The 13,817-nt window shown below is 42.9% G+C and overlaps 1 protein-coding gene across 1 annotated transcript in view; it reads right to left on the reverse strand.

Annotated features, from left to right (window-relative positions):
- Positions 1 to 13,817, reverse strand: part of BACE2 (beta-secretase 2) — a 49,339-nt gene that overhangs the window by 21,617 nt on the left and 13,905 nt on the right. The window contains exon 2 of the mRNA XM_065741669.1: positions 4,376 to 4,464. Coding sequence (XP_065597741.1) covers positions 4,376 to 4,464 — 89 coding nt within the window. The remainder of the gene's footprint in view (positions 1 to 4,375; positions 4,465 to 13,817) is intronic.

Here is a 13,817-nt window from a genome sequence, read left to right on the forward strand (position 1 = left end):
CCTTTATTTCATGCTCTCCCATTGCCACTCTGCATAAAATGAGGCTTTAGGTTTTCCTGCTTACCTATTCTTTTATTTTTTTTCCTAAGAACCAGGTAATCTATATAGACAGAAATGGCAAAGAAGTGAAGGAAAATGGCACTTGACCAAAAGATCTGAACAGAAGTTTTGATTCCCTCTAGAGATAGATGGCACAAGACAAGTGATTTAGAGCAAACGATTTATGACAAAGTGAAAAAGAATGCCCATCAACCAATCCAGTTGTCTAAAAGGTATTCTACAGCATAAATTACTGATTTTTAACCAAGGAACCCCACCTAATTTGAAGGGCTTCTGAAGCAAGTTTCTAATTCACTCCAAACCATGAAAAATATCGTGTATCATAATGTACAGCAGCTTACTTTTGCCAGCTGGTATATATTTTATTGCGTTATCTCTATTTTTTTTTGCTTGTAATTTTCTTGCCCGATCTAACTTTTGAACAGTTTGCTCTTCAAACTTCAGACTCTGAGGCAGTGGTACTTAACTCACATTGTGAAAAAACCTGCATACTATGAGAAGGGAATACTGGATAATGCTGAGTTCTGACAGCCCAGGTATGTCAATCTTTTATATGCTGTTACAATGCTAAGGCTGATTTGGTTTAAGTCTGAAAACTACTTTATAAATTTGTTTAAGTAGCTCTTTTATCATAAGTAGCATATTCAACAAAAACTACTTCTTATTTTGAACAGTATGAGAAACAAATACTGTAACTGGGTTATTTTTCAGTTTATGAGGCAATTTCTCAAAATATACTATAGATATGATCAACATATCTATGAAATATGATCATCAATGGCAGACTTAGAACTTTTCACAGTGGAATTTTTTAAGAGCCATGCAAAAACCCAAGTCATGAAATAATTTATTGCAATAGCTCTGTTTGTTTTGTATGGAAAAACTAAGATAATTAAACAGTGCAACGGTATGATAGGAAAACATGACACATAATATGATTTAACAAATTGGTTCCAAAATTGCTTAAGGAAGGTTGTCCTGAACAACACACTTGCCATATTCCTTAAGACTCTTGATGACACCTTTCCTATGCCCTCTCTCCAATTTCATTCCAAAATTAATCATGCATTTAACTTAGTATTTTGAACGTTTGAAAAAAATTAAACTAAGATTTTGACAATCAGGAAATTCAGACCCATCACTATGTTTCTCCAACACAGTATTATATACCTCTAAGTCAATCCCAGTAGTTTTATTAATACAGCAAAGTGCTAATCCTTCTTTTTTCTTGCCTTCACTTTGCACTTTATGACTTTGATATGAAAGCACTTTAAGATGAGAAAGGGAAAATCAACAGGAATAAGTACTAGATGAGAGGCATTACCTTTATTTAATTTTGAAGCATCCCACATAGCATGGAAGAAAATTATTTCACTTACACATGGGTAAAGGTTACATTGAGGTCATTTTACAGACCTGGCTGACATGATAGCAAGGCCTCTGCATACCATTTATGGAAAATCATGACAATCAGGGAAGGTGACCTGATTGCCAGGAAAAAGCTATCATAAGGCCAGTCTCAGAAAGAGATGAGCAATGAGCCTATAGGTGCAGTGGCTTCATCTTAGCTCTGGAAGAGTCACAGAAACACCTTCTGGAATCCATTCCTAAGCACACAATGAACAAGAAGGTAAAAATGGACACTCTGCAAGGAATTTCACAAGCACACCGTGGCTGAACAACCCCAGTGCCCTCTGCAACAAGATAACTGGCTACACAGATGGGGAGAGAGCAGGGGCTGTAGCACGTCCTTACTTTAGTCAGACTTTTGACACCACATCCCAGAGCATTCCCATTTGGAAGCTGAGGAAGTAGAGACAGACAAACAGACCACTGGATGGCTGAAGTTAGGCTGTGCCACCAGATAAAGAGTCAGTGATCAATGGCTTAGTGTCAGGCTCATGGCATGCAGAGTGCACAACATCAGTAGAGGGAAAATAGCTCAACACCTTCATGAAGAACCAACATGATTGACAGATTGCACCCTTGGCAGATTTTCACAGGAAACTACCTCAAAGAGCACAGCTGACACACTGAATGGCAGAGCTTGAATCCAGGGGAACTTTGAAAAATGGGAAGAGTGGGCCAACAGAAACCTCACAGCATTCAACAAGCAGAAGCATAAAGTTTTGCAGCTTGGGTGAAACAACTCCATGCATCAGGATAGGCTGAGAAGCAACAGAAAGGGACCTCAGGTGACGGTGGACACCAGACTGAATAAGAGCCAGCAGAATACTTGCATTGTGCATATAGCAAACTACAACAGACTGCGCCTGGAGGGCAGTAGACAACATATCTAAGCAAATTTATTATCCTCTTCTGGTCAGCACTGGTGAGACTACAACTGGAATATTGTAGTCAGCTGTGTGAAGCCAGTTCAACAGGGATGTGGAGAAATGGGAGATGGACTGGTAGTAGACTGACAAATAAGTCAGGGACCTCAAGAACAGGACCTATGAGAAGTTAAGTGGACCTGAGTTTGTCTTGCAAATGAAGCTAAAAGGAGAATTCATAGCAGCTTAAAACCACTTGAAAGATGGCTACAGAAATAACACAGACAACCTTTGTCAGACAATCACTCAAGGGTTAACATCCTTCTGTTAAGTTCAGTTTGGATATTAGGAAGCATTCACTCCACAGGAGGGCATGCACATAAATGAAACATGCTACTCAGAGTTCATGAATTCTCCACCCTCAGAGGCTTACAGGACATGGCAAGCCACAGCTGATACACTCTAGTGACAGCCCTTGCCTCAGCAGGGATGTGTAACAGCTGACCTACAGTTTTCTTTCAATCAGCATTTAAATGTTTTACTGCTTACGATGGGGCCAAGATGTTCCCCAGATGTCATTTATGCCTAAACTACCTGAAAGGAAAGAAGCTCGATGTAGCTGGGTTCAAGACTACTTGTGGCTACAGTTTATTCTGAGCATATTCCAGTTCTGCATCAATCCAACCCAAACTAGGAACTGCTATCACAATTGCTCCCTGTTATTACTGAGTTCAAATTATTTGATAAAGGACCCTTAACTCCCCAGGGCCTAATTTTCAAGGTTTCATTGTTAATTTTATATCAAAGTTCTCAAAATACAGTCTACTCAGGGAACACTGATAAGAGGCTGTAACCTTCAAGTGATTTCATAGCATTCTCAACACACAGCCTTTGTTGTTGCTGCTGCTTGCAGTGGTGCATGGCTCTTACAAGAGAGGCCTTGCCTGTCCACACAAAGTAATGCCACTGAAGAGAAAATGGAGAAGGATAACTTCTGCTTTTAGTTCCTGACAATTCAGTTTCCTTATAATTACAGCCACTACCTATAGAAGGGGATAGCTAGCAAGCAAAAATTTGCAGTAGCGCAGAAACAGCATTCAAGTGCAAATTCTGGACTTTTCAGACCTATGTGAAACATCTCTAAAACAGCTGAATATGTGATAGGAGGTAAGGTGGCTGTACTAGGCACATGGAAATACTGGCTTTGCCTCCATCACTAGTGCATCTTATTGGGGAAAAAAAACACAATACCCTAAGGTAAAATATATGAAGAAGTAATGAAAATGTTGATGTTATCCTGCCTCTCAGTCCTCCAAGTAATTTTATCTATATGGTTCAATGAAAGATAGGCACTCTGATTTGTAGAAATTTACCTCAAATAACTGGAAGTAGAGAAGGGCAGACACAAAGGATGAAAGGAGAGAAAATTATTCACACAAAGCTGTGCTTGGCTGTGACTAATGTCAGATCTTGTTAAACAGCAGATTTTGTATGTAACAAGCACTAAAAGCTCCAAGTCATATCTTATACACACCCCAACTCAGCACAGGATTTGTCCCAGTCAGTGACTAAGGACCTTGTCCAAATTAAACAAGTTAGTTTCTGACTAATTAATTCTGGTTTTAGATGAGATGTCAAGTAGTAGATAAAGTTAGTGTTAATTATTGTTTTTAAACAAAAGCAAAGTAATTTTAAACTTGTAATTCCTTCCAAGACTATTTGGATAAGAAACTGGCTGAAACTGGTGTGATTTTGCAAGTAATTTTTACACTGTAACCTTCCTTTTTCCCCAGTTCCAATCAGAACAGGGCCCAGATCTGTTTTGCTGTCATCAGTGGGAACATTTGTGGTGTCAAATTGTGGATGTTGCACTGGGGACAGCCAACCTTCTGGTTTGGGAAGAAAACCCTCTCAGGAAGAAACCCACTCTCAATGGGTTATCAGAGAAGCCCCATGAACTGCCAGATCATCCTTTTATGCATGGAGGAGTCAAAATCTCAAAGACATTCTATCCCACCACAGCGCACAGAACAGGTACTTACAGCTCTGCATTGAAGTAGGAGGTGACATCAGGATCAGGCACACCTGCTACAGCAAAATTACTGCTTCCAGTGTCAACCAGAATATTTAACTGCCGAGACAGAAGAAAGGAGAGGTGGTTTTCATATTCAACTAAACAAATAAAATTTTTTTTTTTTTTTTGTCTAAACTACCTTTAGTTTAAAAACGGAGGTGAAAGTTGCTTTGAAGAATAAATACGAAGTGTTAACTTTTAGGAAAGACACTGCTGCGGTCCCTCCAGAACAGCTGATTATAATGAAATGCTTTAAAATAGTCATGGTTATGGAAGGGGGAACATCCACCAACCCTGGATTTGTACAGCAACTGAATTTATGACCACCTCAAACTTCTTTTTGTCCCAATCTATGTATCCCAGCAACTCGCCTTGTCCAGGACACATACTGCTTTGTGTCCTGTTTAAAGCACTGCTTGCTCTAAGGCTGATGAGGTTTCTAGGTAGAGTGCTGAGTGCCAGTCAGAGCAGAAAAAACCATAAACAGGAAGCTTGGAAAGCATAAGAAGGAGGCATAACTCTTTCCAAGTGGTGGCAACCTACCACAGTCTTTGCTGCCTTAGGAACAGGAGGAGGGAAAACTTATAAGCACAGTGAAAAGCAAGAAAAAAACACTGATTGCAAGGCAGTCTTAGAGCAGGCTGCTTGTTCAGTTAATTGGGAGGATAATTTATGCCAAAAATTGCCAAATGAAAATACAGAAAAAAATAAAATCCTCTCTTTCCCCATTTGGCTCAGATGACCAATCTGGTTCACCACAGCTGCAGGAAAATGCTTGTACTAGCATAAAGCAGAAGGTTGCAGCATGTGAATGAGCTGAGAAGCAGGACCACCTTGAAACTACAGCTTTGGAGCTCCTTTAAATGATAATTTAAGCCAGAAATAGTGTACCACCACCAAAACTGGTGGTCATGCTTTTGCCTGCTCTTGGCTGTACATTCCCCATGCCTTCTTGGCACAAGCACTAGTATCCATGTGGCTGTGCTGCAAATCAGATCAGTTTCCTCACCTACAGTTATAAAAAATTAGTCATCTGTCATCTCAGACAACTACTTGACAGGAGACGGTAGGAGCGGTTACTAGAAAATGGTGACTGCCTACTTTGGTGACAGTGTGGTCTCAGACTGACCCCAAAATGATTGTGAAATTATGCTTTAGGCAATCGCAGACATCTGCCCCTATAACAATGTTAAAGAATTAGGAATTTTCCAGTAGGAGGGAGACATCAGGACTGGTTTGCCTGTGGTTTGAATCCAGCTGGAACTTGCAACTTTTGTAGTCCTCGTCAATCTGTAAAACTCAAGACTGAGCACTGAAAGAGGATGTGGGAAGAGTAAGAGAGAAAGATACAGTAAATGAGCCTTGTGCTGGCAGAAGAGGTGAAGAAACAGGACTGAGTTCAGAAAAGAGCATAAAGACAAAGGAAGATAAAGCATTTGGAGAAGATAAGCTGAATACTTCTTTAACAGATTTTACAACAAGCATAATCAAAAAAAGTGTGAGCTAATGTTTAAAAACATTTTTGGTTTGCATGTGGAGGGGAAGGAAACAGCAGATTGCCCCTCTTTTAACTATACAATACCGGACTGCAGAGATCTGAAGAAAATGAACAGAAAACCAACTAGTAATATGTGCAACTCTCTTTTGAACTATAAGCACATGTCATTGGTATTAATCATGCAAAAATGTTAAGGCTAAATATAAACAAAACCACAACCTTAGTCAAGTTATTTACCTACCTCACTGCGTCTCAGATTTTAGATTAAGTGGAGACAATACATTAAAATTTATTTTGCAATCACACACAAGCTAGACAGACTTTTGAAAACAAAAGGACATATTTAAGTTCACCTGGCTCAGAAACTGAGGCTTTAAAAGAAAATGAGAACCTCTGAGGCGTGACTTGCAACAAAATCCATGGTTTACTTCATACATTGTTTTGCTGAGATTAAAATGTAACATTCTGTCAACTACCTATGAAAGTAAGAGTTGTTCCTTTTATTTTTTCCCCTTTCCCCTCTGGGATAGAAATTGTATTAAAAATAAATAATAAAGAGTAGCTACAATGCATGCATCTATCAGGACCAACAAAAGTTGCCTCAAAGGGGTGCTGCAGGGCTTAAATTAATTAGCATTACCAAGGCAGTCTGTGATGTTTGAGTAATGGGCACTGTGTATCAGCCACACAAATACATGTAGGTGTTGCCCCAGCCTCAGTAATATGCATGACACTGTACATGGAGGAGGACTAGGAAAAAAAACAAAAAACACACACAAACAAAAGCTCAATCACTAACCATGACACATATGAAAGATATTTCTCTCCCCTACGCACACCTTGTTAACATCACAGAATTCATAAACCACTGAGAAAAAGGGCAAGTTTACTGCCCACAGGACAGAGCGAATCAACATTTCTAAAAGCAAACCGACACCCCCACAAGAAAAAAAAAAAAAGAAAAAAGAAAACACAAAGACAGCTAACCATGCAGATCCCAGCCCACTCGGCTGTGGCTGCACTACACGACAAATCTCTATTGAGGCTGACATTCCTGATCTGCATGTTTGTGCATAATGAGACACGGGCGGCCAGGGCAGACACAGATTTATTGTGGTCCTCACAATGGCAGCAGTGATTAGCAGATCACTTTGGGGTGGGTATAACTGACTGAGTGCTCCTTCTCTTCTCACTGCCCTTTGGCGCTGAACTTTCTTTAGTGCCTCCCCATCTCATTAAGAGTCACTTTCATGTTGTTGCAGCCAGAGCATGTGTTATTATGTGCCAATTCTCTGCCAGTGTTAACAGGGCTGCAGGGCAGCTTCCAAACCAGCTCTGGTGAGTCACAGGGCTGCAGCCGGAGTTCTTGAGACCTAAGGCCTGCCCTGCTCCAACTCCAGAGGTCAACTGGGCCCAAATCACAGCAGATGTGAGGTGACAGCCATTACTTTTCACCACCTTGCTCGCTAATGAAGCCTGAACTCTACAGCACCTCAACTCGCCTCTTCACCTATCTGCAATAGGGAAAGAAGGCATGGTAGCACTCTCCTCAATGGCCTCCTGGCAAAACACCAGAGACCAAGAATCAAAGCTCTCCTTGGCTGGAGAAGCAAGCCCACTGGATTTATGGCAGCCACCTTGAAAGATTCATGTCCTGTCTCTTACAGCTGATTATTTAGCCATTGCCATGTTTGTTCAGAAACTGTGGGAGGAAGTTTTATTTTGTGATAGCCAAGATCAGAGAGACATGGCTGAATCATAGATTATCCTGAGTTGGAAGGGACCCACAAGGATCATCGAGTCCAATTCTGGGCTCCACACAGCACCATACAAAATTCAAACCCTATGTCTGAGAGCACTGTCCAAAGTGCTTCCTGAACCTCAGTCCCTGGGGCCTGCCCCAGGCATCCTGTTCCATGCCCACTAACCCCCACATGATCTCACTGTGTCACAGCAAATGTAAAAGCCTTTTTTTGCCCTGAAGGTCGCCTTTACTACTGCTGTTGGACATGAAATCTGCACCTCATATCATAACTGGAGATTACCATTTTTTGAATAGTACACTTCATACAGAAGCAGAACTAATATGATTGTTAATAAGAGATTCACAGAGATAAGAGTGAACAAGACAGGAACATCCACCTCTGCCATGAAAAACACACAGTGGAAATCTGGCACACTATCTACATGCCATTAAGTTGTGCTTCAAAAAACCCAAACAACTCAAAACCTGTTTACTGAAAGTCATGAACACTGAAATGCATCAACAAGGAGGCAGAAGTCTCCTTAGGCCACGTATCTCAAGCATTCTGAATGGGTGGAGACACTGGAGAAAAAAAAAAAAAAACAACAACAACCAGTTGTAATGACTCATTTCAAGTGGAAGTCAAATACATTGTCAATATTTCAAGGATCTCTCAAACTTTCCAGTGCTTGATTCAGCGCCAGCATCAAATAGCACTTACTGTATACTCACTAAACTGCTTCAATAATTTAACTTATCGCTATGTCTTTAATTTTTTCTTTTTAAATTTCCCATTGCCTAATACTGTTGTATTTTGGTATCAGAAAAACCTGTATATCTTCTTTTTTTCATCTTGTCATCTTTTTTCATTCAGCAAAGATTCCTCTGCCTGTGGTTTCTTCCTCATATCTGGTCTAAATCAACCCTCTTCCAGTTTAAAGCCATTTCCCCCTTGTCCTGTTACTATATGCTCTTATATAAAAGTCCCTCCCCAGCCTTTCTGAAGTCCCCCTTCAGGTTTTGGAAGGCTGCTTTGAGCCCCCCAGAGACTTCTCCAGGCTGAAGAATCCCAGCTCCCTCAGCTTGTCCTTGTAGAGGAAATGCTCCATCCAGCCCTTGGGTCATCTTCGTGGCCCTCCCCTGGACATGCTCCAACAATTCCATGTCCTTCTTGTGCTGGGAGCCCCAGAACTGGATGCAGTACTCCAGGTGGGGTCTCACAAGAGTGGAGTAAAGAGGCAGAATCACCTCCCTCAACCTGATAGTCACACTTGTCCTAATGCAACCAAGGATATAGTTGCCCCCCTGAGCTGCAAGCACACATTGACAGCTTATGTTGAATCTTTCATCAACCAACACCCTCAAATCCTTCTCCTCAGGGCTGCTCTCAAGCCATTCTCTGCCCAACCTGTACCTGTGCTTGGGGTCACCCTGACCCAAATGCTGGACCTTGCATTTGGTCTTGTTGAACTTCATGAGGTTGGCATGGTCCCACCTCTCAAGCCTTTCCAGGTCCCTCTGGATAGATGGCATGTCAACTGCACCACTCAGCTTGGAGTTGTCTGCAAACTTGCTGAGGGTGCACTCAAACCCACCGTCCATGTTGCCTACAAAGATGTTAAATATTTATCACCGGTACCAGCACCAATCCCCTAGGGACACTACTCATCATCGGTCTCCACTTGGACACTGACCAGTGACTGCAACTCTCTGAGATCCAGACAATTCCTTATCCAGTGAGTTGTCAATCCATCAGATCCATTTTTAAGTCTTCCTAGTCAGGAGGCTTGTAGCAGAACCCCACAGTGATGTCTACTTCCCCCGCCTTCCTTTTAACCCAACCTCATAAGCTTTCTGTCAGTTCTTCATCCAACCACACGTAAAGTTCCATGGACTTCATCTGGTTGTTAACACAGAAGGCAACATTCTCTCCTCTTCTACCCAGCCTGTCTTTCCTAAAGAGTTTGTACTTGTCTATTGCTACATTCCAGTTATGAGAGCCATCCCACCAAGTCTCAGTGAAGTCAATGATGCTGTAGCCCTGTAGGCACACGTATGCCTGTAACTCTTCTTGCTTTTTCACCAGACACTCTGAAATTCAGTCAAAAACTTGATGTTAAGCAACTGACAGTTTCCATTGGACAAGCAGGTAGGACCAATGAAGATGGACCTGTAAGACATCACAATGAAAACCAGAAATGATCATACGTTTCCTGGGATTTCTTCTTTACCCAAGGGCTTGCCTTTCTATACTCCTCTCTCCCTTCCCCAGTAAAGAGTGAACATTAGGCACTACTAACATTCATATGCAATTCACAATCTTGTCCTGCTGCGTTTTCATATTTTCTCCCACACATATGCTTAAAATAGGGCTTAGAGTCCTACTCCACTTGATGGAGTATGCCACACAGTAAACTGTCACAAAGTAAAAACATTTTCTGTCCACATTTAGAGACTTATAAATTGGAAGCCTCCCATTACTGGCTTGTGAGCTGTTGACACATACCACGATATACTGGCTTAGTAGAAATCCATCCCATCTAAAAACTCCTGAAACTGTAACATATCTTAACTCCCTCTCTTTCTTCTTTTGTCCCACACATAGTAGGCCCTACAAAAAATAATTTCCTAGACAGCGCTTAAAAAAAGTGCAAAGAATTGCTAAGCTACTTTTTTAGGAATTAGCAGCTAGAAATCATCTGGATAACAGTTCTTTTTTAAGCTGGTTAATAGATAGGAAAATTAGTTGCCAATTTAAATACTGCCTCATTTAACACAACGATTCCTAATTACATTATCAGTCCATCTGGCAAGAACTGCTTAGAGCCATCACACTAAACAGAAAACACTCTAGCAACTATATGCTGTGTTTGCCCACAGTTATTATGCGTAATTATTGGCACTGACTGTCAGTCAGCCTCTTTGAGCAATTTGTTTCTACAAATTAATAATGTTACAATATACAGCGGCCTTTTAAGCACAGTTACTATACTCTGTTTTCAGTACTATCCAGAATTAGCACATACAGTCTACTTTCTAATGAATTAAGAAGACTAAGCTTTAATGCAGATTCTTCATTTCTTCCTTTTGAGATAAAGAAATAAAACCTAATTAAAACATGAGTCAGAGGAATCTTTGGAAGCATGTCTAGATGCAGAGCCTGCAAAGTTGCACATAAACTGAAAGCTTCTGTGATGAACCATTTCTGCTTATAGAATGATGTATATTTCACTAAACAGACAGGACTGGAACAAAAAAAGGGTGCATTTGTCAGTCTGTAAAAACACTGGCACACTGCTGCTGTACACTGGAGCAGGGACAAGATTCTGCAATTTTTCACGTCTCGTTAAGCAGTCCCTGGACTTGAGCAGCTCAGTCCTTGTTACTCTGCAGCACTTCACAGAATCACAAGACTGAGACGGGAAGAAACCACTGGAGGTCACCTCATCCAGCCCCTGCCCAAGCAGGGCCATCTATGGCAGACTGTCCATGTCCAAGACCAGACAGGTTTCAAGTATCTCTAAGGAGACTCCACAGCCTCTCAGGGCAACTATTTGCTTCATCATCCACACAGTGAAGAAGTACTTCCTGACAGACAGATAGAACCTCCTGTTTCCCAGTTCATGCCCATTCCCTGCTGTCCTAGCACTTGGCTCACTGCACCCACCCTTAGGGTATTTATACACATTAATGAGTCCCACCATGAGCCTCCTCATCTCCAGGCTGAGCAGTCACAGCTCTCAGCCCCTCCTTACAGGAGAGGTGCTCCAGTGTTTTCATCATCTTGATGGCACTCTGTTGGACTCTGTCCAAAACGTCCATGCCTCTCTTGTACTGGGGAGCCCAGCACTGGACCCAGCATGCCAGGCATGGCCTCACCAGTGCTGAGCGGAGAAATCCAGAAATTGACTCAGCTGTTTGACTGACTGTTGTATACTGGCGACACTGGAGAAATTTCCTACCCAATTCTGTAGCTTGGACCTTATCACTCTTCACCTTAGTGGAGAATGAGGAAGTGGGAAGCCCACATATCACACTGGACCAATGAAGAGAATTTCCAAGTAGTGCCTTGAGGGAAGACACCTCACAGGAGTCAACAGAAAAATTCTTTGCTACTTCCCCTTGAGAAAGGTTTAACTATGCAGCTGAGATAAGAGAGGCAGTGCAAGAAATCAAAATGGAAAAAAGATTAACGATTTACTAACCAAGTTTGTTAAGCAGGTGGTGCCCATGCCCTACTGCAACGTCACGCTTAGGGACACAGGGGGAGGTGATCTACAGCAGCATGAAAATGTGGCCAAACCAGAAAGTCAAGCATATTAATAAAGATAATTCCTGCTCTGGTGAGAGCAGAAGTCAGGGAAAGTATGGTGTGTTTGTATGTTATGGAGTAAGCTGGAGAACAAATTGTAAATAGAGGCTCTTCAGGGCTGCAGAAGATCAAGTCCACCAGAACTTCTTCAGCATTTGCTGTCATTTGTAACCACAGATGATAAGGAAAAGGCTGAGGTTCTCAATGCCTTCTTCACATCTGTCTTTAATAGACAGAACAGTTGTCCACACGGTACTTGCCCTGACCTGGAAGTCTGGGACGGGGCGCATAATGCACCCCCTGTGAGCCAAGCAGAGACGGTCAGAGATCTTCTCCTCCATCTGAACTGCCACAAGTCCATGGGGCCAGATGGGATCCACCCAAGGGTGCTGAGGGAGCTGGCAGAGGTGACTGCTGAGCCACTTTCTGCCATCTATCAGAATTCCTGGTTATCTGGAGAGGTCCCACAAGATTGGAGGCTTGTCGATGTGACTCCCATCTACAAGAAAGGCCGTAAGGAAGACCCGGGGAACTACAGGCCTGTCAGCCTGACCTCGGTATCAGGGAAAGTTATGGAACAGATGATCTTGAGGGAAATCACACGACACGTGCATGGCAATAAAGGGATCAGACCCAGCCAGCACGGGTTCACCAGGGGCAGGTCATGCTTGTCCAACCTCATCTCCTTCTATGACTGGGTGACCAGACAGGTAGATGAGGGAAAGGCTGTTGATGTAGTCTACCTGGACTTCAGCAAGGCCTTTGACACGGTCTCCCACAGTATTCTCCTAAGGAAACTGGCAGCCCGTGGTGTGGACAGGTTCACTCTTCTCTGGGTGGAGAACTGGCTGGAGGGCCGTGCCCAGAGGGTAGTGGTTAATGGAGTTAAGTCCAGCTGGCGTCCTGTTATGAGTGGTGTCCCCCAAGGGTCAGTTTTGGGGCCCATCTTGTTTAATATCTTTATTGATGACCTAGACAAGGGAATTGAGTGTACCCTCAGTAAGTTTGCAGATGACACCAAGTTGGGAGGATGTGTCAAACTGCCTGAGGGTAGGGAGGCCCTTCAGAGGGATTTGGATAGGCTGAACAGCTGGGCTGAGCTCAATGGGATGAGGTTCAACAAGACCAAGTGCCGGGTCCTGCACTTTGGCCACAATAACCCCATGCAATGCTATAGGCTTGGGGCAGAATGGCTTGAAGAATGTAGAGAGGAAAAGGACCTGGGAGTGTTGGTTGATGCTCAGCTCAACATGAGCCGGCAGTGTGCCCAGGTGGCCAAGAAGGCCAACAGCATCCTGGCCTGTATTAGAAATAGTGTAGTCAGCAGGAGCAGGGAGGTGATCATCCCCCTGTACTCAGCTCTGGTACGGCCGCACCTCGAATACTGTGTTCAGTTTTGGGCCCCTCACTACAAGAAGGACATTGAGGCCCTGGAGCGTGTTCAGAGAAGGGCAACAAAACTGGTGAGGGGTCTGGAGCACAAGTCTTATGAGGAGCGGCTGAGGGAGCTGGGATTGTTTAGTCTGGAGAAGAGGAGGCTCAGAGGAGACCTTACTGCACTCTATCACTTCCTGAAGGGAGGTTGTGGTGAGGAGGGGGTGGGCCTCTTCTCCCTGATAAATAATGACAGGACGAGAGGGAATGGCCACAAGTTGCGCCGGGGAAGATTTAGATTAGACCTGAGGAAACATTTTTTCTCTGAAAGAGTGGTCAGGCACTGGAATGGCCTGCCTAGGGAGGTGGTTGAGGCACCATCCCTAGCGCTGTTCAAGAAGCGTTTAGATGAGGTGCTAAAGGATTTGATTTAGTAGTTGGGTAGGGATAGTGATAGGAGGATGGTTGGACTAGATGATCTT

The sequence above is a fragment of the Cyrtonyx montezumae genome, unplaced genomic scaffold, assembly GCF_038088225.1.
Source record: "Cyrtonyx montezumae isolate F1298 unplaced genomic scaffold, pur_monq_1.0 scaffold_3, whole genome shotgun sequence".
Classification (NCBI taxonomy): Eukaryota; Metazoa; Chordata; class Aves; order Galliformes; family Odontophoridae; genus Cyrtonyx; species Cyrtonyx montezumae.